This window comes from Macaca fascicularis, chromosome 12, assembly GCF_037993035.2.
Source record: "Macaca fascicularis isolate 582-1 chromosome 12, T2T-MFA8v1.1".
In the NCBI taxonomy this organism is placed as follows: Eukaryota; Metazoa; Chordata; class Mammalia; order Primates; family Cercopithecidae; genus Macaca; species Macaca fascicularis.
In genome coordinates, this window is record NC_088386.1 from 54,591,966 (window position 1) to 54,618,027 (window position 26,062).

At 44.3% G+C, this 26,062-nt stretch overlaps 1 protein-coding gene across 31 annotated transcripts in view; it reads left to right on the forward strand.

Moving 5' to 3' along the window:
* The window catches only part of TANC1 (tetratricopeptide repeat, ankyrin repeat and coiled-coil containing 1), a 265,441-nt gene that overhangs the window by 191,281 nt on the left and 48,098 nt on the right, over positions 1-26,062 (forward strand). For 20 of the 31 annotated variants that reach the window (XM_065525539.2, XM_065525540.1, XM_065525538.1 and 17 more), the window contains 7 exons: positions 4,276-4,539; positions 10,248-10,370; positions 11,522-11,803; positions 13,135-13,286; positions 15,957-16,188; positions 17,345-17,511; positions 19,537-20,144. In XM_065525539.2, the coding sequence (XP_065381611.1) occupies positions 4,276-4,539; positions 10,248-10,370; positions 11,522-11,803; positions 13,135-13,286; positions 15,957-16,188; positions 17,345-17,511; positions 19,537-20,144 (1,828 nt within the window). The remainder of the gene's footprint in view (positions 1-4,275; positions 4,540-10,247; positions 10,371-11,521; positions 11,804-13,134; positions 13,287-15,956; positions 16,189-17,344; positions 17,512-19,536; positions 20,145-26,062) is intronic. The other 11 variants (XM_065525543.1, XM_074009208.1, XM_074009207.1 and 8 more) reach the window with 3 other exon arrangements.

Below are 26,062 nucleotides of genomic sequence, written 5' to 3' on the forward strand. Positions count from 1 at the left end.
GGCGTATGTTTGATATCGCTGGCCCTTAGTTTCTAAACAATTCTGAGCTAATGCTGTAGTCAGGTTATAGTTAGCTTTCTTCTTGATGTTCATTTAAGCCTATTAACTTGATTTGGATCCCACCAAACTACCCATAGGGTCCTGGACCTACACTGGTTTTATTTTTCTTTTGCTGATTCTAAGTGTCCATTCAACATAGAGCCTTCAGAAGGCAAGGGGTAAAGAAAAGTTGGATCCCAGCACTTTGGGAGGCCAAGGTGGGTGGATCACTTCGAGACCAGTGTGGGCAACATGGCAACACCCTGTCTCTACAAAAAATATTTAAAAATTAGCGAGGTGTGGTGCCTGTAGTCCCAGCTACTTGGGGGCTGAGGTGGGAGGATCGCTTGAGCCTGGAAGGCTGGGGCTGCAGTGAGCCGAGATTGCACCACTGTACTCCAGCCTGGGCAAGAGAGTGAGACCTTGTCTCAAAAAAAAAAAAACGTTGAGAAGGTGAGGAAAGAGTGCAGTCGTGTTTCAGAGCCTTATAGAGCAAAGCATTTGATGACTGAGTGGATGACTTTTTAACAAGGCAGACTTCATGAACTTTTAGCTACAGGTAATTAACTTCTTTTATGTGTTGAGCACCGTGCAAGCAAATGGTGTTTTAAAAATATGCTGTGTGTATCAGAAGAATTGGTATTGGCTATACCACTAATTGTGCATACACGTACGTGTGTGTGTGTGTGAGAGAGAGAGAGAGAGAGAATCGAGAGAGATCAGGTTCTCTGGAGCCTTTCATCTCTGTAAGGCGGGGTTGATGGTTCTCTGCCTCTCTGCCTTCTCTCATGGGTTGTGATCAGGTACATGCCCTGTTATATTAAGAAAGTGAGCCAGGTGCAATAATGTGTACCTGTAGTCCCAGCTACTTGGGAGGCTGATGCAGGAGGACTGATTGAGGCCAGGAGTTCGAGACCAGCCTGGGCAGCATAGTGAAACCCCATATTATGTGCAAAAAAAAAAAAAAAAAAAGTTTTGGAAGTATTCTACCCCTGTACGCTAGTACAAAGGAAGATAAGACACTGTCCTTGGGACCAAATGGAATTTAACACTAAATTGTGAGGCACAGCTTTATGAAATTTAAGGCCTGATAAGTTGCTCAGTTTCAGAATGCTCTGTGTCGCAAGGGTGGCTGAGACTCAGTTTGGGTGATGACAGCAAGCTGTAATTGACAGAAGCTGCCATCTATACTAGTCCAAAAAAACAAAATGCTAGAATTTTAAAATTATTAAGCCGCTATAAAGATTAGTCAGTCTCTGGGAAGTGTCAAATAGCACTTTTCAGAGATTTTTTTTAAAAAGTCATCACAGTTAAGATGCTGCCCTTGTGTGTGTATACCCACAAGCATTCTTGAGAGTGACTGACTGGGTTAACCTGATGAGTTTGAATTTCTGTAAGCTTGGAAGAAAGAAAGATGTTTTTGAGCAGCCTGTCTTTATTGGAAGAACCAGCTTTCTCTTTCTCGGGGACTTCGGGGCTGCCATGTTTGGTGTTGCTCTTAGGTTGTGCGGGGAAGCCAGACTGATTTGGCCTTTATCTGCTCAGCTGGATCTGCTTCAGGGCTCAGATGGAGCTGAGCCAAGATGAGAGTGTCTGGGCTTCCAGCTGTGTTGGCTACATCTGGTATTGAATCCCAGGAAGGAGTGTTTGTGGAGTGGCTTCAGATTTACCAGCCTCCCTGCCTCTGAGAACCCTGGGACATGTGGACTGTGGAATGCATCTCTCACAGGAACTTTGTGAGGGCGGCAGAAGGGCTGCCTCTTCTTCCTCACTAGTCTCCTTCTTATAAGCACTGACCTTACAATATGTTCATTTCTAAATGGTTACCCCATCTGGGACTTCTCTTCCCAGTGACTGCTCCTGCAGCTGGGCCCTTCCTCCCCCACCCCTTTTCTTTCTTCTCCCTGCCAGGACCTGAGTGTTGCCCCGCCCGGCCCGCGCCCCCCCCCCCCACGCCCCCGCCATGAGATGCTGGGCACAGTGTAGGGCACATGCCTGCCAGCGAGAGCCACACCTTCCACCTGTCCTGCCATCAGGAGCTCTGACCTGGCCTTCCCAGCCGTCCTCAGCTGCTCCATGGGTCCCTGAGGTCCTGATTGCAATGCTGTCACTTGTAACGGGAAGTGAGCTAAGTCCTTGTTCCCCCTGCTTGAGGTCCTAGTTAGGACTCAAATCTTTGGGGTTGATTCAGAAGTGCTTGACACTTAGGGAGAGCACTTTGACTTTTGTTTTAATTTTTCATCTTACAAATATGTGCTCTCCAGTGTAACAGCCACAGAAATAAAACCAAACAAATCCCCTATCTCCCTTGCCTGGAACTCTTCCTGTCACTTGGATGTTGGAGTAGCCTGGGAACCTAACTTACTACAATATGTCTGAGAAAAGTATTTTGAGTTGTAAACATTGGATTTAAACGTGAAGGTTTGTAACACCACAATCTGTGTTATGGGACTGCCTGCATTTGTATACTTCCAGCTTATTAACAAGATTACCATTAATAATTACCATTAATAAGCAATAAACTTACCAATAAATTAGACCATTCCTGAAAAACATTAGCACACTTCTAGCATATAGCAAACCTTCAGTAAATGCTAGCTTTTGCTGTTAGCAACACCATTGGCATTTTTGTGATGGAAAGAGTCATACTTGCTGTGCCTATGTTCATATAAATGGTCCATTTAAAAACACAAGGAAGGCTGTGATTGATTCCAAAGACATGGAAATAGGGTCTAATACTGCTGATGGAACACTGGCAAATGCTGGGAGTCATAACAATGGGCACCCAAAATCAGATCCTGAACTTCTAAGTGTAGTGTCTCTGACCACAAATGGAATTGAAGTTTATTCATTTGCCCATTCATTCAATTAGCAAGCATTTATTGAGCACTTACTATGTGCTGTGCTGTGCTGTTCAGAAAAGGAAAAGATCGCCATGGATACTCTAGGGAAGGCTTCAGCATTTATGTGGGAATTTTTAAAATAGGCAACCAGAGAGGGTGATGAGTCCAGGCTGCAGCAGCAGGAGGAGTAAAGACAGTCAGAATTATGACAGGATGTCCTGTGGCCACCGCAAGGAAATAGTTTTGTCTTTACTTCTAAACCCTTTCAGACCCGTTGATCCTAAATAACTGACCCTGACCTAATTCACCACCTTCTGATTCAGTGTGTATCATCTTGGTATGTGGCTAAAGGGGCCTGATCCAGGAGCTGGGTTCTAAATGCACTTTGGCCCTGCGCACTCCCATTTAACAGGCTTGGGGTTGAGGGCCTAGGGGACTGGAATCCAGATAGGGAAAGAGGCATCGGTGGACATGGCCCCTGTTCTCAAGGACGCAGCCAGCGTTAGTTCTAACAGCTGGGGGGGGAGGGGGGCGTGAGTGGCCCAGGTGATGACCTGTGGTTGCAAGGGGATCCCGTATGGCTCAGCATCTTTAAATTAAAAGTGACTCTTTGTAGAAACTAAGTAGGGTGATTATTGCTTCGCTCTTTGACCATGTTCTTTCTGCTTTTTTGCCAAGATGTTTACAAAAGACTTTTTGTACCTTTTTTCTGTGCTGGTTTTGTTTCTTGGAGATTAAATGTGAATTCTGCAGTCGTAGTATACCTTCTCATGCTGGTGCTTCACCTGTGCTGGGTACGGGAAGGTTTTCCATTTCGTGCTACTGAAGAAATAATAAGTCAGTCTCTCTGGATCATCTTGAAAAGATGTTATAAGCTTTAAGGGTCAAATTCTCTGTTTGACTTTATAATTGTATTTTTGTTTCTAAAGATTTTCTCCTGCACCATTTCTGCATTAAACATTCTGTTGTTCATTCCCGCTCCGCCACCCCCAACAAATGTTATTAATTTGGAAAGTATATTTAAAGGTTCAAAGGGATTTAATGAGACATGAATTCTTTTGTGAGTAATCTTTGTTAAAAAGAGAGGATGTATTATAAGGTTACATAAATTTACTCTTAACTCTGATACTTTTTAGACAATTTTTTTCATTATCTTCCTGTCAGACTTTCTCCCTTGCCCCTCTTCTCTGTAGAGTGATTTAGCAGCTTATTTCCCCTGGTGAGCCACATTCTTCTAATTTACCAAAATACATTGTATGGAACATACTTGGATAAAAATCTGCGTGGACCGGAAAACTTTCCATTGATCCTGGGGAGGGCAGTGTGCATGTTTTAACTCTTCAGCCCCAGCTGTGCCTGGCCTCCTTCAAAGTATTTTGGTCTTTCATTTCAGCCACAATTACAAGTTCATCCGAAAATGATGACCGGAGTGGCTCCAGTTTGGAATGGAATAAAGACGGAAGCCTAAGATTAGGGGTACAGAAGGGAGTGCTTCATGACCGCAGGGCAGATAACTGCTCCCCAGTGGCAGAAGAGGAGACCACCGGGTCAGCAGAAAGCACGCTGCCCAAAGCAGAATCCTCAGCTGGAGATGGTCCGGTCCCTTATTCTCAGGGCTCCAGCTCGCTAATAATGCCACGGCCCAACTCAGTTGCAGGTAAGGCCACACCTTTCCCTGGAAGGATTATCTCAGGGAGACCGAGGTGCCCTGTGTTCACTGTCTTCACGTGGGAAGACATTCCAGACACGAGCCAGCTTCGTGGCCCTGGGTCAGGCACTTACCTTTTCTAAGCCTCAGTTTACTAATCTGTAAACACAATAAGGCTGTACTTAATGGTTTTTAAGTGATCCTTCTACTCTGGAATTCTTTAAATCGATTACTTGGACTATCGAACTCTTGTATACAAGAGAAGAAAGTATAAAAACTCTTCTCTCCGTTTTTGTTATTTTAAGCCTTAGAAAATTCATGACTGTTTATTACCTCCTGGTAAATGGGAATTGTTGAGTGAGTTTGTTAGGATCAGCTCAAGGAACTTCTTACCAAACTTACAAACTTATTTTTGTGTAATTAAGTCCGATCGTACAGGCAGGAGGGCCAAATTTCTGTACAATTCAGTTAAAATGGAGCTCACAGCTTAAAATGTAAGCTATGGAAGTAAGAGCTCTCAATCAAGGAAATGAAAATATTCGAGACAGGCATGCTTTACCAAGATGCAGCAGCTGGAACAAAGAAGAGCACAAAGGCTGGCGACTGTCAGTACTCAGACTGGTTGCCAGGTGTGTGTCAAGCAAGGAGAATACAGTCAGTCCCCTGTATCTATAGTTCCACATGTATGGATTCATCCAGCCATGTAGCAGAAATAACCAAGGAAAAAAATCGATAAAAAATAATTTAAAAATACAGTCTCACAGTTATTTACATTGTATTAGGTATCATAAGTAATCTAGAGATGATTTAAAATATATAGGAGAATGTAGGTTATGTGCAAATATTACACCATTTTATATAAGGAACTTGAGCATCCAAGGATTTTGGTATCCTCAGGGGGCCTTGGAACTGATCTCCAGTGCATAGTGAAGGATGACTATAGCTCCAGATGGGTGGGGAAAGGAGCTCTCTGCATCTGAGCTGTGGTGCCTGTTTTTAAGGTTTCTACATGCCCCTGTGCTGAATTTAAAAGAGGAACTTGCTAGTCTTTCTTTGTTATCAGTGTAGCACTTAACATTTCTCTTCTACTAATGCAGGGACCCAGATTCTCTGCTCCTACACCAGATAATTTCTCTGTGATTTATACTATGCTTTCAGAATGCGGTGGGTCACTCTGGTGGTTGTTGGGTGTTTTTTACAATGGGACTCTGAAGTAGCTGATAAATAAGCGGCCCTAATGGAAAAGTTCTGAGGCATAACTCTAATTCACTTTCAAAGGAAGTGAAATGGCCTTGTTCCAGAAGAGGGATTTGGCATGTCTGCCAGAGAGAAATACTAGAGAACATTAAACGAGTTGACTGATAGTCCTTCCACAAACTTTCCTGTCCTCCCACAAACTTTCCTGTCCTCCCACCGCTGTCCCACCACTTTGACAGAGTATGTGGCACCCAAGGCGCTTTTAGACCGTATTTACCTAGTTATGATGAATGGGTCGTTTGTATTATCCCAGAACTTGATCACTTTATTGACTTCAACAAAAATAGTGAACTTGTGCTCAATTTAGTCAAGCTATTTTAAAATTAGGAAACATTACTGCCTTAATTTTAACAGTGTTAAAAGCATCCCATTTGGGGTTGTTTTCTGCTCGGTGTTCTTTATGGGTCTCCTGCCATGTGAAGTGACAGTGGGTGTCAGCTGAGCTTTTCCAGTAGGCTGCCGTGATTATAGAGCAGAGCTTTCTGATTTCTGCTGTGCGCATTCATTAGCTTCTGTGTGTGCCCTTGAGCTAGACCTCCTGTGGAATGGGAGGGTTTTACCTCTAGATTTGAGCAAAGTCTACCTGGCCTAATGGGTTTGCTCATTTCTTCTGTGCTGCATATTTTTTAAACCAAATGCGTATTTTGAAAAGACATGAGCAAAAGCGTATTCCCTGGTATCTGTTAACAAGCTAGGGGTCTGGTATATTCTTCATTGCCTCCCTTCCTGCCCCTGAAGTTGAACCTCAGTTAAGAGGAAATGGCAAGATTTTTCAAGTACCATTGAAGAGTAAGATTCAGGTTGTATAGACTCTATGCAGCTCTACTTAGTGATTAGAAGGCAGGCTGCTACAAACAGGGCAGCAGAGAACTCTCAGTGTTAGAAGAATCAGAATAATATGTGAAGGACCATATAGAGAAATCTCTTAGAAGTACTTGCATGTTATGATCCAAGTAAACAAATTGCCTTTTGGTGGGAAAGGTGTTTTGGCACATGAGGATTGGCAGGTAAAGGAAGAATGATGCCAGGCCTCTGTTCACAGCCTCCCCATGGGGCTGACCCCTAGGGGGTTGGGTGCAGAACTTCTTCCTAAAGTCCTTTACTGAGCTTGCTACCAAGAACTGGAATTGTCTGTTAACCATGTAGTACGGTGGCAGGTTTTTTTATTTTGATTTTTTGTCAAAGATTATAAAAATAAGTTGGCTAGGTTTAAAGATTATTTCACTATACAGATTTTCTTTGTAAAGATATTTGTTAGAGTGGGATTGGGTTGTACAACTATATATCACATCAAAATGCATGATATGGACACCTCTTTGCTTTATTAAAAACAGACCTAAAAGCCATTTAAAAGTATGTTTTAAATCATATAGAAGTTAGGTAATGGGTTCTATTTTTTACTATTTTTTTCCTTTCAAAGTACTTTCTGAGTGGATTATAGAACACTGTGTTTAATTTTCCAGGAAACAAGCATGATCGCTATCCAGTTTTCCTAAAACTGGTTATTTCCCTGAACTTATTGGCATGGACTTTCCATAGGTTGGTCCACAACTTTAGCAAATGTTCCTCTTTGTTCAGCTTAGAGATGTTTCCCTCTGCCTTGCCCCACCAAACCCACCCTCACCAGAAAACAAACTTTCCTCCACATCTTGAAATGTGCTTCTTATCCAGATGTTAGATATAGTGTGTGTGTGTGCACAACAAGTGTATCATTAATTTCACTGTAGAGATTCTAGCAGTGGGTTTATTGTTGCATGAAATTATTGCTTTACCTTTGGGGTTTTTGGGCCCTGAGTAGTGTTCAGGATTTTGAAAGCATTTATGGGTAAATACTGAATGTGAGTCTGACTTTTGCACAGGTAACATCTGAGAATCTTAGGCATGCCTGAGAGGGCAGAGTGGCCCACGTTTCCTGCTCAGAGGGTCGGGAGCACCTGGGCACATAGCTCAGCCACTGATATCTGCCTGCCTTATTCAATGGCACCTCTGTTGGTGGCTTCGAAAATGCCTCAGAAAGCTGAGATAGCTGACAGGTGGTGGCTTATGGCCCTGCTGCAACTTTTAGCTCAGCTTAATCGTATTTGAAATTGAGAATTAGCCAAGAGCTGTGGAAGTGCTGAGGCTGCTCTGTTGCAAATTTTGGTGCCGAAGCTCTAGTGACTGGGAATCTGAAAACAGGCCTGTGAAATCTTACCATCTCCTGCATCTGTTTAGATACAATCTAGGGCATTTTTGCAATCCTTTATTTGGAATGTCTTTTGTGGTCACATATTTTTAATCCTTTCAGCTGTTATAAATTTATAAACTGTTATGTTCTAAGGAGTCAGGGGAAGAAGGGACATAGGCAACACGTTTGAGGCTCTAAAGCATCTTTGTATTCTCTAGGGCTGCAGCATTATGTCAGATGTTCATGACTGTTCTGGCTCTGAAATGAGTTATAGATTATGAATATGGCTGCCTGCCCCTTCTACCTGTGCCTTAGTGGGTGCATTTATCATGAGGCGTGTAAGGAGAAGGGTCCCAGGGCTCAGGCAGGAGCCTAGAAATGTTCCAAGCTGTGTTACTACAGGGAGGTAAGAAGGTTGGGGGAAGACAGTGTAGTCCTGTTGGCCCTCCGGGAGGTTTTATACACCCTGCTTACGAAGGACCTAGAGAGAAGCTAGAGGCTGCCCTTGGATTACTATACATTTGATCCATTTAAAAGCCCTGACAAGGAATTAGCCGAGGCTTTCTAATGGGAAAGATTTGTGTGGTAACTGGCAATGTGCACAGAGTATTCACCTAAATGTGTATACACTGTGGATATGCACCAGGAGGATACAGAGGCATCGGTGCATGCTGTCGTGAAGTCAAGGTTTCAGGTGTCTCTTGCTGGCTGGGAGGATGAGTAGGCAGGGCATGTGTTGGATTGCCCGCTGGAGGATGCAGTGAGAGGGGATATGCCAACACAGTCAGGCCTGGAGCCACCCAGGTAGCTGTTGAATGAAGGAGTGAGAGAGGATGATATAGACAGTGAGGAAGAGAAGGACTGAGATCTTAGTGGGGGGAAATAGGAAGGGTGCAGGTAGGATGGATGGCACTGGTCGGCAGCCGGATGCTGGGTCAGAGCCTGTTGGGCAGCCAGAGGGTTTTCCGAAGACAAGTGGCCCAACTTGACTTCTGTCCCCTGCACCTTGGTCCCACTGAAGATGTCCCCAGTCCTAAGAAGCCTTTACCCAGGCACTATGACTCCCTCTAGGCTCTCATTTGCCCTCAAGTCACTGTATATTTTCTTGTCCTGGAAGATAATAATCTGACTAAGATCAACAGTACTTCATGTTGGGCTTAACCCATAAACCAAATTAGGTTAATTTTAGATTTTCCTCAATGTAATAACAGGAGGGGTTTTTAAAAGGCAAAAACGTATACTATATACTTGCTTCTAAGATTTCTTGAGAATTAGCAAAATTATTTTGTGCTAGTTATTTTTGTAATCTAACTTGTATGAATGTTTGAATAGATCTTTAATTTTTTTTTTTTTTTTTTTTGAGACAGAGTTTTGCTCTATCACCCAGGCTGGAGTGTAGTGGCACGATCCTGGCTCACTGCAACCTCTGCCTCCCGGGTTTAAGCAATTCTCCTGCCTTAGCCTCCCAAGTAGCTGGGATTACAGAGACCCGCCTCCATGCCCAGCTAATTTTTTGTGTGTTTTAGTAGAAATGGGGTTTCACCATGTTGGCCAGGCTGGTCTGGAACTCCTGACCTCAAATGATCCACCCGCCCTAGCCTCCCAAAGTCTTGTGATTACAGACATGAGCCACCGCACCTGGCTTCTTAACGCTTTATAACAAATACTTACATGATATGAGTCTTACTGATTTGGTCAGAGGTAAACGTAACTTATTTTTAGAATTAAAAAAATACACCTATAAAATGCAGTATGATATATAATGTTTATATAAGTCTACACATATTCAAAGCTTAGGAATATGATTGTACTATTACTACTGAGCCAACTTTTAGTGTTCTGGGTGCTGTACAGAATTGTACACATAGAATCTGCCCATTTAATTAATAAGTTTGGCATTCCAAACAGCGGAAAGCTCCCCAGAGCTGCAGAGAAGAATCTAGCAGCATGCCACCTGCTTGTGGTGTAAGTACTGAAGCTTTGCTGTGTGCCACATGATTGTCAGATTTCTTCATCAAACAATTTATGGTGAATTCTGTCTCTTTCCAAGAATAATGGAGAATTCTGGCAACTCAGTCAACATAACTTTAAGAAAAAGAAGCACTTGGTTTTTACCACTTTTCAATGGATACTGCCAGAAAAATAAACTGGGGCAAACAATACCAAAATGACGTTTAGGTAAATTTTGTTGAAAACCTGAACTGAATTGCTTAGTGATTTATAAATTATAGTCACTTAGGTATGAAATTTAAAGTCACCTTTGAAGATCCTAAACTTCAGTTTAATATTACAGCAACAAGCTCAACCAAACTGGAAGATCTGAGTTATTTAGACGGGCAGAGAAATGCTCCTCTACGGACGTCAATTAGATTACCGTGGCACAATACGGCCGGAGGTAGGGCACAGGAAGTTAAAGGTATTTATCCTCACATCCACTGCAATAATGGTTATGATGAACTCAATCAGTGACTTTGAAAGTCTGTGATAACCAGCATTGAAGCCAACTGTGTTTATAACATGATGGAAAGTGTGTGTGTTTGTGCTAAAAGCATATCTGTGAGGTGGGCTAAGAGGTCATCCTCAACGGTTTGGGGCTTCGTCCTTAAAATATGTGATTAACTTGCTTCTGGAATTGAAAAAATAATTCTGCAGTAAGTTATTTTGAAGTGAGGGGTAGTTTAACACTCATTAGGTGCTTATTATTAACAAAGTATAAGCTTTGTTTCAATTCTTGGACTAGGCTGGGCACGGTGGCTCATGCCTGTAATCCCAGCACTTTGAGAGGCCAAGGCGGGTGGATCACCTGAGGTCTGGAGTTCAAGACCAGCCTGGCCAACATGTTGAAACCTCGTCTCAATTAAAAATATAAAAATTAGCTGGGCATGGTGGCAGGTGCCTGTAATCACAGCTACTTGGGAGGCTGAGGTAGGAGAATCACTTGAACCCAAGAGGTGGAGGTTGCAGTGAGCTGAGATCATGCCATTGCACTCCAGCCTATGCAACAAGAGTGAAACTGTTTCAAAAAAAAAAAAAAAAGAAAAAGAAAAAGACAAAATCCCTTGGACTGTATTGGCGATGTTCTCTGTCTGCCTGTAACACAGTTGTGTGAGGTATACAGCAGCCTCACTGTACGGGCAAAGTGTCATCACACCTGGATGAGAGCAGAGCCCTATTTCTAGGGAAAACATGTTTCTGTTTTATTCATATAGCAGGGAAGAAGCACGACTTAAATGCAGTTCCAGATAAACCCATGAGACATGATTTGGCCCCTTACATGGCTTTCTGTAATCCTCTTTGTCCTTGAGTCCTGAGAATAACTCAAAGCCATGACCAGACTAGAAAGTAATTTCAATAGGAGACTCTGTAGTGTCCTGTTGGTCCAACAGGGTATGATAATTGAGGTATTACAGAAGTATTAACAGAACCAGATTGGAAATGCTTACAGACAGATCCTAGTGGGGGTAAAGCTAAGGATTTAATGTAACACATAAGCAATGATATTTGAGTTTCTTAGTTTATAAAATTATGACATTTTTCTAAAATAATGTTTCTTTTTTTCTTTTGAAGCACGATTTGCTCCCTACAAGCCACAAGACATTTTGTTGAAACCCTTGTTGTTTGAAGTACCAAGCATAACAACAGACTCTGTGTTTGTGGGACGGGATTGGCTCTTTCACCAGATAGAGGAAAACCTGAGGAACACAGAACTGGCAGAAAACAGAGGCGCGGTGGTGGTTGGCAATGTGGGGTTTGGGAAGACAGCAATCATTTCCAAGTTGGTGGCCCTGAGCTGCCACGGAAGCCGCATGAGGCAGATTGCTTCCAACAGCCTGAGTTCATCACCTAAAAGTATGTGTGTGTTTAATTACATGTGTAGTTTATTAACATAAGAGAGATGGAGGAAATTGCTGTTCACTTAGACATAAAATACCAATTTTCTTCAAGTTGTTGCAGCTACTATATAGGTTTGCAATCGTGTGAAGTAAACTATTTGAATACGTCCCTCTGTCATGATGTGTATTCAGCTATAAGCTGGGGCGAGGCCAGTGTTCCCTGATGTCCTCCTGAACTGTAACCCCTTCTTCCTTTAGATACAGGCAGAGTTGGGCCAGTGAGGCCTGATCAAGTGCTCTGGACAGTTTGGGGCCCTGAGAGCAAGGAGTTGGGCTCCTGGCAGAACAAGCTCAGATGGAGTCTAATGTGGAGTTCTTTTGGCACATTAGAACCTGTTTGGCACAGCCTTCGTCTTCTGTATTGGATTTTCCAAAATTATAAAGACATAGGACAGAGTAGCCAAATGTTTGACTATTTACTTTTTATTTCATATGCAATAAACTCACTCTAAACATGGTGAACAAGTGAATCATGCGAGATTTTTAAGACCCAAAAGAATTTAATAGGTCAGGCACAGTGGCTCATATCTGTAATACCAACACTTTGGAAGGCCGAGGTGGGAGGATTGCTTGAGCCCAGGAGTTTGAGAGCAGCCTGGGCAACATAGGGAGACCTCGTCTCTACAAAAAACTAGCCAGTCATAGTGGTGCACGCCTTTTGTCCCAGCTACTCAGGAGGCTGAGGTGGGAGGATCGCTTGAGCCCAGTAAATCGAGACTGCAGTGAGCTGGGATTGTGCCACTGCACTGTAGCCTGGACGACACAGTGAGAGCCTGTATCAAAAAAAATTTTTAAATGCCAGGGACGGTGGCTCATGCCTGTAATCCCAGCACTTTGGGAGGCTGAGGTGGCTGGATCGCCTAAGGTCAGGAGATCAAGACCAGCCCGACCAATGTGGTAAAACCCTATCTCTACTAAAAATACAAAAGTTATCTGGGCGTGGTGGTGGGCACCTGTAATCCCAGCTATTCGGGAGGCTGAGGCACGAGAATCACTTGAACCCGAGAGGTTGAAGTTGCAGTGAGCCAAGATGGTGCCACTGTACTCCAGCCTGGGCACCAGAGCAAGACTCCGTCTAAAAAAAAAAAATTTAATAGAGGAAGCTGGAAACAGTAGATGGCTGTTCTCCAGGGAGGCGAACCTGTGCTGTCATGTGGACCTCTGAATTTTGGAGCATGTTCACTCCTTACTTATTAAGATATGCCCTGGGGCGAATCAAGAAATATAGTCAACACCCCACCCTGCTCCTACTATGATGTACATAATGAAATGGGTCTTTCTCTGCAGCTTCTGACCCCACTCAGGATCTTCCTTTCACCCCGCTGCTTTCACCGAGTTCTTCCACAAGTGCTTCCAGCACAGCTAAAACACCTCTTGGGTCTGTCAGTGCTGAAAACCAGAGACCAAGAGAGGATGCAGTGAAATATCTTGCTTCTAAGGTAAGCTCTCTTGTTTTATGGGAGCCTTCCAGATAGAGAGATTTGCTAGTTTGGTCTCTGAGAAGTAAATTGGAAAGGGGAGCTTAAAACAGAGACAACTGCTTAATGATAAAGTATAGCTTTTGATGAAATAGTGATTAAATTATCCAAGTAAAAGTATGAATGACAGTATCTGTCTTAAGACATTGGCAGTGGACTTGATCCATGTTAAACAATGGGTTGAGAGTTCCTCAAGGCAGCAGAAGGTAGCATGTGCACTCGCCACAAATCCATGCTTACCTCCATGTGCTCTTCTTAATTTGGTATGTGAGCAGGAAATTGGGAGCTTCTGACTTGACCCAGACCTCTTCCCCTGCACTCTACTGCCTGAGACCTTGGGTTCCCTCGGCTTTGTGACTGAGGTTTCTCGTGAACTTGTAATACAGTCTTCCTTGGCTGGCTTTCCCTTCTTAAATTCATGATCATCAAGATCTTTCTGAAGTTTTTCTTCTGCTCAGCACCCATCACTGGCTCACCAGCCGCACTCCTGCATTAAAGCAGTTACTTCCCTTGCTTCTAGTGGGCTGCTTAAGTTTCCCTGGCCAGTGGTGGTGTGAGTCAGTGGAGCTGGAGAGCTGCTGGAGCCAGCAGCCATGGGGACACATTGTGAGGAGGCCCTGCGGGGAGGTTGGTGAGAGCAGCTGAACAGAATCCTGTTCTGCACCAGATCCCTGTCCCTTCTCCTTCCTGGATGATGACTGCTCTTGGGACTGTCAGCCCTGATGCTTCTGACCACTGGTTCAGAACAGTCCTCTGGTCATGGGTGGGTAATTTGAGATGAGTGATGTAGTGCAGGCTTCAAAGCCATCCCTGCTTACAGTGATTTTCAAACTCCATTGACTGTGACCCACATAAGAGAGACATCTAACACTAGTGATCACTCACACATAATCGCCCACATAACTAAAGCATTTTAGAACTATATTTATTCTTATATTCTATAATATACTCTAGTATTCCTGAGTTTATTTTTAAAAAATTATGGCTCTAAATTGATTTCATGCCTGTAATCCCAGCACTTTGGGAAGCTGAGGCGTACAGATCACTCCAGTGGTCAGGAGTTCGAGACCAGCCTGGCCAACATATTGAAACCTCGTCTCTACTAAAAATACAAAAATTAGCTGGGCGTGGTGCCGGGCACCTGTAATCCCAGCTACTAGGGAAGCTGAGGCAGGAGAATCGCTTGAACCCAGGAGACGAAGGTTGCAGTGAGCCAAGATTGTGCAGCTGCACTCCAACCCAAGCAACAGAGCAAGACTTCATCTCAAAAAAATAAAAAATAAAAGTAAATAACTAAATAAATAGATTTCATGACCCACTGTTGGGTCATGGAAAAAAAAGCAAAGCTGCTTTTGTGAAACGCCGTGCAAGACTGTGGTACTGGACATCTCATGATGGTTTGCACAAGCTTACAGGATGCTCACGTGTATCCCTGCTAATTTCTGTCCAGGTGAGAGTTGGAGAGCAGCCAGCTTTCCTCTGAGTGTTGACGATAAATTTAATCTAAACCAAAAGTCTCATGGCAGCTCCAGGTTGGCCAGAGGAAAGCTGTTGCACATTTACTTTTGCCACTTGTCTTTTAAAGAGTCTGCAGACCTGGGATCTAATCCCACATCCTTGACTATCTGTGTCAGGTTGGCAAGGCATCTAACCTCAGTGTCTGGTGCCCTCAGTGATGAACTGTGGCTAGTGGTTCTTGTCCTACTTCCTGCAGGGTCTTGCCGCGTCCAGTGGGACAGCAGCAAGGCAGATACTTCCAAAAAACATGTATCTCTTGGCACAAGTGTTTTGCTCTTCTTTGCCTTCCTTACCTTGTACTTGTGTTTCTCCTATCATCCTTCTTTGGAAAAGTATTGGATTTTTCTTCTATCTACTGCATGCCTCCCATTCCCAACACTTCTGTGTCTGGCCGTTTCCTGGCGTCCCTCTCACAAGCAGCCTGCTGATGCTGCAGGTCCCTTGGAACAGAACGATTCCTTTTCCTCTCAGTACCCAGGCAGCTCCCTCTCTCCTCCAACTTGTCTCTCCACATGATGGGCAGAGAATTGGTGATTTCGGGTTTCATTCTTCAGACAGCGTCCCTATTGAACTTCTCCACAGTGTCCCTTGATGCAGTGCGGGTGTGGGGAGGGGCCAACGTCTTGACCCTCTGGACCAGGAGAAGGAGCTGCTGCGACTCTGCAGCCCCGGTCTCACAGCCTCTGGCTTTATCATCTGCCTTTTGGGATCAGCAAAAGGGTTTCCTAAAGAGGTGCTGCTGCTCTTGAGAACAGAAGCCTAGTGAAGATGGCACTTTTTGATGTTGAGAATATTAGGATGGCTTGGAGCTGCTCTAAGCCAGGGTAAATTTTACATTTTATGAATGCTGTTTGCTTATATTCAATACAAAGTAACGTGCTGATTTTTATGCTAATCAAGATGGATTTTGTGGATGCAGTTAAAGGTTCGCAAACCACACAAGGGAAGGAAGGAATAAATGGAACAATTATGCTAACAAATGACCCAGTCTTGGGCAATAGATGTTATGTATCTTGTTATCAGCGGACGAGCAGAGTTGTGTTCCTGTTTGAGATCGCAGAAGGAGCTGTGTGAAGAGGGTGAGGTGACGCTGACAGTTCTGCTTCCCCCTAGGTGGTGGCCTACCACTACTGCCAGGCTGACAACACATACACTTGCCTGGTGCCCGAGTTTGTGCACAGCATCGCAGCTTTGCTCTGCCGGTCCCATCAGCTGGCCGCCTACAGAGACCTTCTGATAAAGGAGCCCCAACTACAGAGCATGCTGAGTCTCCGATCCTGTGTGCAGGACCCGGTGGCAGCTTTCAAGAGGGGAGTGCTGGAGCCACTCACAAACCTGAGAAATGGTACCTCATAGCAGCTACCTACAGCCCCTCTCAGTAGTGGTACAGCATACACAGGTGGTCCCCAGAAGGCAGGTGGTCAGCGGGGCCCTGGGGTAGAAGTGAGCTGGAGCAGGGAGAGAATGTGGAAGCGTCAGTGCCCATCCGCTCCTCTTTCTCAGAACCAGCCCCATGAGGTCCCTCCTACACCACCCCTGTGGTATAGTGTTAAAAGGAGCACCCTGATAAGAATGAATGTGATGACTGAGCGGTTCCAAAGTAGTTTGTAACTGTGGGCTATTTAGATGACTTGCACCACGGAAGACTGTTGTGTATTTTGCACTCCTAAGTATCTGAGGGAATAAGTGGATTATTTGGAGGAATTTTCCAGAATATATATTTGTCAGGGCCTCTGCTCAGTTGAATTGAAACCTTAAAGTGACTTCTAAAGGTTTCCATTTTAATTTTTTGTCCCCAACAAGGTATCAGTGACCTGATGGTCCCTTCAGTTTCCCATCTTCTCTCCCCTCACCTCCTCACCTTTTGAGCTTGTTTATCTGCCCACATGGCCCCTCTGCTGGAAGGTGCTAGAGGGATAGAAAACAGATATGTCATCATTTCTTCTCTATTTCCTGGGCAGAAAATCAGCACTAATAAATAGGAAACCAGATTCTGGCTCGCGGAGAAGAGCCCTGTTGGAGGAGTCAGTAGTGTGGAGCTCTCACACTGTGTGGTTGTGTGGCTTGGGCCGGGCACTTTGCCCTGGGTTGGGGGCAGCGAGGATGTCAGTTTCCCTTCCCTGGAATCCACTAAGGAGCTCTCATGGGGGACCTAGTGACCTTTCTGGATTGGAAGTCTGTTATGTGTTCATTATCTTTGTGTAGCTCACCCCAGTGACAATGGTTTATGAAGAGCTAACTGTATTATATACATGAGTGAGATTCTGCTAACGTATGTCATGCAATATGTTTGTTTTGTGAGAATTGGTTTTCTTTTGGCTCTGTGCTCCAGTTTTCACTATAAATTTAATAGAAAATATGCTTCTGTGAAAACTGTTTCTTGTGCCATATGTAAACCTTTTTAGTTTCTAACATTAAACTGGGCACTAAAATACACTGGGTGTTGCTGTCTTAGAGAAATGTATAATTTCTTAATTTGAAAAAATTATTTTATCCTGTAGAGCAGAAAATTCCTGAAGAAGAATACATTATTTTGATAGATGGCTTAAATGAAGCTGAGTTTCATAAACCTGATTATGGAGATACGCTTTCTTCATTTATTACCAAAATTATTTCTAAATTTCCTGCCTGGTTGAAGTTGATTGTGACTGTAAGAGCAAATTTTCAGGTAACAAAGAATTCTCAAATCTTTCTCCAAGTCCCTATATTCCAATTTTACAGTGATAAATATTAATAACATAAAACTGTTGTAAACCATTCAGCTGCTTGAATTAGAAACTATGTTAAGAATTTGAAAAATTAGTCCAGAGAGCCCCACATGGGTGAAACTCTGACCTTTTTAGCTCAAGGCATATTTATCAAGATGTCAGGTAAGTTTCCTGTTGGCATCGAATTGCACATTTTCAAATGGTGGCATCTAGCCCTGGTTACCGTCATGGAGTGTGTGGGGCCAAGAGGCCTGCCAGAGTTTAAACCTACTCCTGCTGGTAGTTATTTGCATGGGTTTGCTGTGGGGCTTTGTGTTTTTTTGAAGGGAAAAATGAAGGTGAAAGATTTTTTTTTTTTTTTGGAGATAGAGTCTTGCTCTGTCGCCTAGGATGGAGTACAGTGGCATGATCTTGGCTCACTGCAGCATCTGCCTCCCGGGTTCAAGTGATTCTCCTGCCTCAGCCTCCCGAGTAGCTGGGATTACAGGCAGCCACCACCACGCCTGGCTAATTTTTGTATTTTTAGTAGAGATGGATTTTCACCATGTTGGCCAGGCTGGTCTCCAACTCCTGACATCAGGTGATCCACCCGCCTCAGCCTCCCAAAGTGCTGGGATTACAGGCGCGAGCCACTGTGCCCAGCTGAAGGTGAAAGATTTTTAAGGCCTATTCTCAGAAGTCTATTTTTTCGTAAAACTTAAACATGAGGTAACATTTGCAGCAAGCGGTAGGGTGATATTTTTTCCCCTCCATCTTCCTTCTCTCTTGAATCCTGAAATTGTATCTTAACCATTGACTCCTTCTATACCTATCGTGTTTCAGTAAAGACTTTTAGACATTAGGTTTTGATTTTTGCCCTTTTATGATATTTATTTAAAAACAGCATTTGGAATTTTTTCATTATAAAAACTGAAATTATACCTCAGTTGAACTTGATGAGTGTGTTTTGGACATTCAATTTGTATATTTTTCAGTCTTTTTTTACACAGTAAGCACAATTTCGCAATCAGTAGAGCATGGGAACCAGGAACCTTACGTTCCTCTTCTTCTCAGCTGTGTAAGTTTTCAGAGCTTCAGATAGCATCCATGTAAAATGGGAGTGATTGTATTCTGCCCTCTTTATCTATATTGTTATATTAAATGAGCACATGCATTTAAATACTTCAGAAACAACAGTGGGAAGTCTTTTTAAAAAGGCAAAACTCTTTGCTGTTAGGCGTCAGATGTGCTTAATCTTTGGAATGGGGAAGAGATGGGAAGGGCACACGGGGCTTCTGGGAGCTGAGTATGTTTTGTTTCTGGGTGCTGGTTACACAGGTATACTTAGCGAAAATTAGTGACACTGTGCAATTGTGATTTGTGCACAAATCATATGTTCATATGTTAGACTTCAATTTAAAAGTTTGCTTTAAGAAAGCAATTAATAAAATAACATGCTGCACCAAAGTAGGCAGCTTTGTTAAGATGTGCTATCGTTGAGAGACAGCCCAGGGACCGTCTCAGATTTCCTGGTTGGGTTACATAGCCCCAGTGTTTGATGCATAAAGAAGGATGCCTTTTATCTTGGCGTCTGGCCATGTTCTTAGATGTACAGTGTTGGTTGGTGTTTGTCCTTGTTATATAAGCAGTTGCACAGTGTAAGGATTATGAGTATCAAGTCACCTGCAGAGTCTCACTGCCCTTACTGGCCCTGGCCTCGTTGCCGCTGTCTACACAGGGCTCTTACTCTGCTCGCTAGGCTCAGGGTCCTCAGATGAGGGCCTTGGGAGAGCATTTACTGATTCCATCTCCCATTAGGATTTCTTTCACATAAGCTTTTTATCTTCACCTTATCCTATTACACGTTTTAATACAAAACAATGAGTCCCTGTAATCCATGAAAATCCTCCTTGAAAGAAAACTAGTGAATCTGGTTTAAAATGCTGCTAAAATAAAAAAGGAATCTCTGTAGAGTGACACTGTGGGTTTTTGTTTTTTTCCCCCAGGAAATAATAAGTGCACTGCCGTTTGTCAAACTTTCCTTAGATGACTTCCCAGACAACAAAGACATCCACAGCGACCTGCACGCCTATGTCCAGCACAGGGTGCACAGCAGCCAGGACATCCTCAGCAACATCTCCCTGAACGGCAAGGCTGATGCCACGCTCATTGGAAAAGTGAGCAGCCACCTGGTGCTGCGGAGCCTGGGCTCTTACCTGTACCTCAAGCTCACCCTGGACCTCTTCCAGAGGGGCCACTTGGTCATTAAGAGCGCCAGCTACAAGGTGGTGCCTGTGTCTCTTTCTGAGCTCTATTTGCTGCAGTGCAACATGAAGTTCATGACCCAGTCCGCCTTTGAGAGGGCACTTCCGATTCTCAACGTGGCCCTCGCATCCCTCCACCCCATGACAGACGAGCAGATCTTTCAGGCTATTAATGCCGGCCACATCCAGGGGGAGCAGGGATGGGAAGACTTTCAGCAGAGGATGGACGCCCTCTCCTGCTTCCTCATTAAGAGGCGAGACAAAACCCGCATGTTCTGCCACCCATCCTTCAGGGAGTGGCTTGTTTGGAGAGCAGACGGGGAAAACACAGCCTTCCTGTGTGAGCCCAGGTATGACAGGCACTTTCTGTCAGCTCTTTGCAGGGAATCTCGTGTGCACTTGGGGAAAGGATTTAAATGTGATGCACGTGTCTCAATGGAAAGGCAATCCAGAACGACTAATTCAGTGTTACTGCTTTGTTTTCTTATTTTTCCTCCTTTTTGGCAGAAGGATGGGCAATGGGGAATTCTCTATACAGAAGCTGCCTTGTAATTGCTAGTACTCCCTTATGTATGGTACATGTGGATAAAAGGGAAACTGGGTGGTGCCTATGTGGTCCTTCCTTGCTGTCCATTCTCTCATGGAGCCCCGTCCCCTCCCCCACCCAGCTTCTGCAGGGTCATGCATGGGAACATGTGAGATCAGCTCCCAGGAACAGGGGGCTTCTCTAAAGGGTGTTCCCTGTGTGTCTGCTAACTGTCATGGGTCCTCAGCACCTCCACTCCCCCACTACTCCTTGAACATGGAGTGATTTGTCCCAGGGATCAGGTGTATCTGTGAGCCCAGAGGAAGCACCATGATCCAATCTAGCCTCCTTGCTCCACACCCCTCACCCTTCGTCAGTGAGCTCTGTGTGGCTGACTGGACCAGGCTGGGTTGCAGTTCTCCTTGCTGCCTGGGCCACTGTTATCACGGTGGGATGGGGAAGGAAGCCTGTCTGCTGTGTGGCCTCGTAATAGCGTGAGAGGTCAGAAAGTTTGAGGGTGCAGATGCTTTCAGATATATGTATGGCAAGCCCCCAACTTCCACTTGGCCCTGGCTTTGGCCTGTGTCTCTGCTGTCTTGAGTGGCTTCTGCTCTCTGTGAGCCAGAATTGTCCCCTGCTCTAGTAACAGAGCTGGCAGGCTGCTCAGCTGACCCCGTAGGCATTTGACCAGATGCTGGGATCCAGAATGAAGAGGCGAACGAGCATTGGTGAGCCCTGCGAGCCTCACAGCCACTTTCCTCCCTGTGAATATTGACTGAACATCCATCTGATAGGCCTGGCTGCTGTTCATGTTGGGGTTCTTATTATTTTCTTCAGTAACGCTGGTTGAAGGTTTGTTATCTTTTGAACCTGGTTTGGGGCAATAAACTAACATCCATATGGTCTGGCTAAATGTTTCCTTATTTAGCCAGACCATAATAGCTAGGTGAAACGTGTGCTATGACATTTCTAGCCAAGTCAGATTACTTTCTAGGGAAAGTCCAGTCATTTTCTAGGAAGACTGGCTATAGTTGGGTTTGTAGAGACATAAAAACAAATTGAAAGACTCCATCAGGACTGTAGGTTGTTACTGAGTTGGAGGCTAAAGTGGCTGGACTGTAGTCTTCATTAAGCTTCACTTCATTTTGGGTATTGGTGGGCCTTGACGTTACGTAGCCTAGGCCAGAGCTAGGGTGGGTGCCTATAGGCTCCTGAATGCCACTGTGTTCTTAAAAGCAGGTGTGGGGACATCCCCTGAGGCAGGACCCTGGACTAGGTGGAGGCATGAGAGGCACCAAGGGTACGGAATTTAAGGAAGCACCCACTCCTAGGGTGGTGCAAGTTGTTGGCATTTTCCCAAGACCCCTGTAGTATTTGAGTTTCATTCAATTGAGAGGATATAGAACAATGTTGGAAGGAAGCTACTGGATTCAGTTCAGCAACAGTTTTTGTTATATGCAGTTATGTGCAAAGTACTGTGGCAGACACAGGAATTCCTGGAACGAGGACCCTGCTCTCAGGGCTTCCTACACAGGGCAGGGGAGGCAGGAAGTGACATGCGAGAGGGAGGCACACTTCTTGTGGACCTCACAAGAGGCAGAAGCTTCCAGTGGCAGTAGAGGGACCTGGGGAGGTGATTTTAAAAAATGGTGATGGTGGGTTGGGCCTCGAAAAATGGTAGCATTTCTTCCCCCACTCCCAATTGATGTATTTTTGCCGTAATTATAAAGGGAGAAAATTTCAACCCCCAGACAAGAACAGTTCACTTTTTATTTCTGCCGCATTTTAAATAATATACCAACCATCTTTTTCTCTTGGAATTCTTGTCTGGGTTTTTACTCGTCACAGGCATTTTACCAAGCTGTTAGAAGCCTTAGAAAAGTGTCATTTTCATTTTCCATGGTTGTGCAAACCTCCTAGGAGGCAAATTATCATGTACTTCACTATACCCTTGTTGGATTTTTAAGTTGTTTCTAAATTACTTACAAACAGAACAACCTGTCATGTCTTGGTGCCTTACAGATCTGGATTCAAATCCTCCATTGATTGTGTATTTTTCTGTGCATGAAATATATTTTAATTCTCCATGCCTGCCTTCCTTAGCTATAAAAAATGAGTGTCTTCTCACTGAGTGTTGGTAGCTATTAAATAAGATCTTAAGGCGATGTACTACTTCCTGTCTCTTCTTTCTTCCCTCTTATTTTTGATTATGCCCTAGGTTAGCATTCCAGAAATAGAATTAAGAAGTTAAAGAATAGTTTGAGTCTGGCCGGGTGTGGTGGCTTACGTGTGTAATCCTAGCACTTTGGGAGGCAGAGATGGGTGGATCACCTGAGATCAGGACCAGCCTGGCCAACATGGTGAACCCCGTCTCTTTAAAAAAAAAAAAAAAAAAAAAAAAAAAAGAGCCGAGTCTGGTGGCAGGCACCTGTAATCCCAATTGCTTGGGAGACTGAGGCAGGAGAATCGCTTGAACCCAGCAGGCGAAGGTTGCAGTGAGCCAAGGAGTGCGCCATTGTACCCCAGCTTGGGCAACAAGAATGAAACTCTGTCTCAAAAAAAAAAAAAATAGTTTGAGTTTTCATTCATATCCACCTAGACTTAAACATATTTACATTTTGCAATATTTGCTACATCTGTTTCCTTTTTTTGTTGATGTTAAATTGTAAGCATGATATTTTACTTTAAATAACTGAATATTCATCTTAGAGATATTTTCATACTTAACCATGCTATTACTGCACCTAAAATATTAATGCAAATTCTTATTAATCTTAAACATTTAGCCATGCTCAAATTTCTATTTTTTAGTATGTTCACATCAGAATCCGAAAAGTCCATAAAATACATTCGATTGTCTCTTTTAATCTATAGTTTCTCTTCTCATCTTTTTTTCTTTTTCCTCACAATTTATTTGTTTAAAAAGAGCAACTGGGTAGTTCGTCCTGTATAGTTTCCTATAGTCTGAATTTTGTGTCCTCATGTTGTTTTTTCATGTGTTCCTCTCACCCCTATTTCCTATAAATTGGTAGTGAAGTTTAGAGCTTGTTCAGAGTCTATGTTTTTAAACAAAGACACTTAGTAGGTGGTGGTGAGTACCTCTCTCAGGAGGTGCATGACATCCTCGTGTCTCTGTAGGCACTAGAAGCCACTGATGACCGTTTCTAAGATCCATCAGCTTTTTTTTTGGTTGCACAGGCAGTCTCATCTAGAACAGCCCCCTATTAGCTCTGTTCTCTGTTAACTCGAGAAGTGAATAGGTTGTTAGTAGGTAGGTAGAACAAGGCTGTTGAAGACAGGAGGAGCTGTTGAAGACTTTGCATCAGAATGAGGAGGCCACATTCTGCAACAGCAAATCTAGGTTGACTTGACCTTTTTTCATGGAACAGAGGAGAGGAAAGAGCTAACAGAAGGAGTGTGCAGGGCACAGAGTGTGTGGGGCCTACTGTACCAGTCAGGAGTGGGGTCTTGGGGGGGACTGGGGATAGAGACAGGCCTTGCTGACATGAGGTAGCTGTTGTGGCTTGGCCTCATGGGCAGAGTAGAGGAAGAGGAGTCAGAAACTAGGTGTGGCTTTGCTCTGGAGAAGGGTAAGAAAGGCAGGCGGTATGCAGCAGGTTTCGCAGGGACAGGGCTGGTTTTAGTTGTCAGCAGTTGAGATTGCAAGATAGCCGTCTGTCCCAGGCAGACAGGTTCCAGGGGCAGGGTGGGTCGGCAGTTTGGAGGAGAAACTGACGGTTGAAGATCTAGCATCACTGACGGAGAGGTGTCTGGCGTGACTCAGTGAGGAAGCTCATGTCATTAGAGAAAAGATAGCACTGGGCTTCCAGGGCGTGGAGGAGGGTTTCAAGGAGGGACCTTACGGATGTAAAGTGTTGCCAAGAGGTGAAGGGAAATGAGTGTTAAGAGGAAGCCATTGGATTTTCAGTGAGGGAGGAGGGTCCTGGATCCTTAGGAGACTCTGACCATTGAGTTGAGAGGAGAGAAAGGAGGGAGCCAGCATCTTGGGATGGGAGGTGGAAGGGCTTAGGGGACGGGTGGTTTTGTTTGTTTGTTTTTTAATAACACAGGAGATTGGGACATTGTCGGAAACATCACGGAAAGATAGTGCAGAGAAAGATCCATAAAGAAGGAGAAATTGGGAATGCGAGGAGGAGGGAATGGGACCTGAGCGATGGGGCAGGTTGCCTCCTCTTTGTTCCTGTGGAATCTGTTCACAGCACCCAGTTAGCTAACTTGCGTTTCGTTTGCGTGTCCCCTCCCATCGCTTAGAGCTTCTCAAGGAAGCACCTTGCATTGTTCCCCATAAAATCCCTGCCGTCAGACGTGGTGCCAGTGATAAGGTGTAGCTGTGAATGAATGAAGGAGGACTCAAGCTCTACTGGTTAAGAGCACAGGCTCTCCTATCTGACCAACTTTAATTCAAATCTCTGCTCTGTCATCTAACCATGTGGTCTTGGACAAGTTGCTTTACCTGTTCAGGCCTCTTTCTTCATGTAAGCATATGGGGGTCATAGGATTGTGCAGGTAAATGTATCAAGATAATTCAGTTAAGTTTCTGCATCTGGCATAGAGTAAGAGCTTGATACCTGGAAGCTTTGGAAATGAACAGAATCATGAATGCAGATGATTTTAGAAGGGGATTGCTTGGTTTCAAGAACAAGAGGGCAGAGAGGAATGATGAGCAGGGTTGCAGGAGCATAGGTGGGGAACAGTGGCATGGGGAGTTGTCTCCTCAGAGAGGTGGGATGCCCTGTGCTCAGCTGGGAGCACTGGAAACCTTAGGCCCGGCCACCAAGGGGTGTGTTGTCATTACCCTATAAGGTGATACTTAGTGTGTCTTTGTGATGGACACAGTTGGCCTGGCCACAGAGCTCAGCCAGCTGGGAGACTTAGGAGGACTTAGCCTGTGGTTGGGAGAGTAGCCCGCAACTGACATGATTTGGGCCACATTGAATCCTGGGATCAGTCCATGGGTAGGACCTGGGGAGACCTTGGGGGCCTGGAGCACTAGAGAGATGCCGACAGCGGTTTCCATGGGAACAAGGGAGGAGGGGAATCCCAGGGTCAAGATCTGGGACGTAGAAGGTGTCCAGGGGATGACAGGGCATGTGCTCATGGGAAAACTTCAGGCCATTACAAGACATTGGACGGGACTCAGTGGGCAGTGTGGGCTTAAACGTCATGCCCTCCCCTGTAGTATAAAAACCGATTCCTTGGCCTCCACCTGCCTTGATTTCCTCATCTCTAACATGGTTTATAACCTATTTGAGAAGCAGGCATGCATCTGGATAGACAAATGCACTTTAAATAATGCGTGCCTTTAATCCTAGATTAGCAACTAGTAGGAGGATGCATCTGGCATAGAGTAAGAGCTTGATACCTGGAAACATTACATATATTTTAAAATATATGTAATGTTTATCTTTTCTTCCCTCCACAACTACCTGCTTTTCCGCAATCAAACTGCTCAAAGTTGACAAGATGATAGAAATGAAAGTAATTTACATTGCATAGAAGTCACTGCTATTGGAATAAGCAACTCTGTGTGTCATTTAGAAATTAATTGGCTCAGACAAAGGCATGGGGTCCACAGGAAGACAGTGAATCCTATGGACATAGAGGGCAAATGGGCAGGATGGCCCTTTCAGAAAAGGGAAATGGGCAGGATGGTACCTTCACAAAAGGGAAATGGGCGCTATTGGTTGGATGTCAACCATGTGCCAGCCACTGCAAACCCAC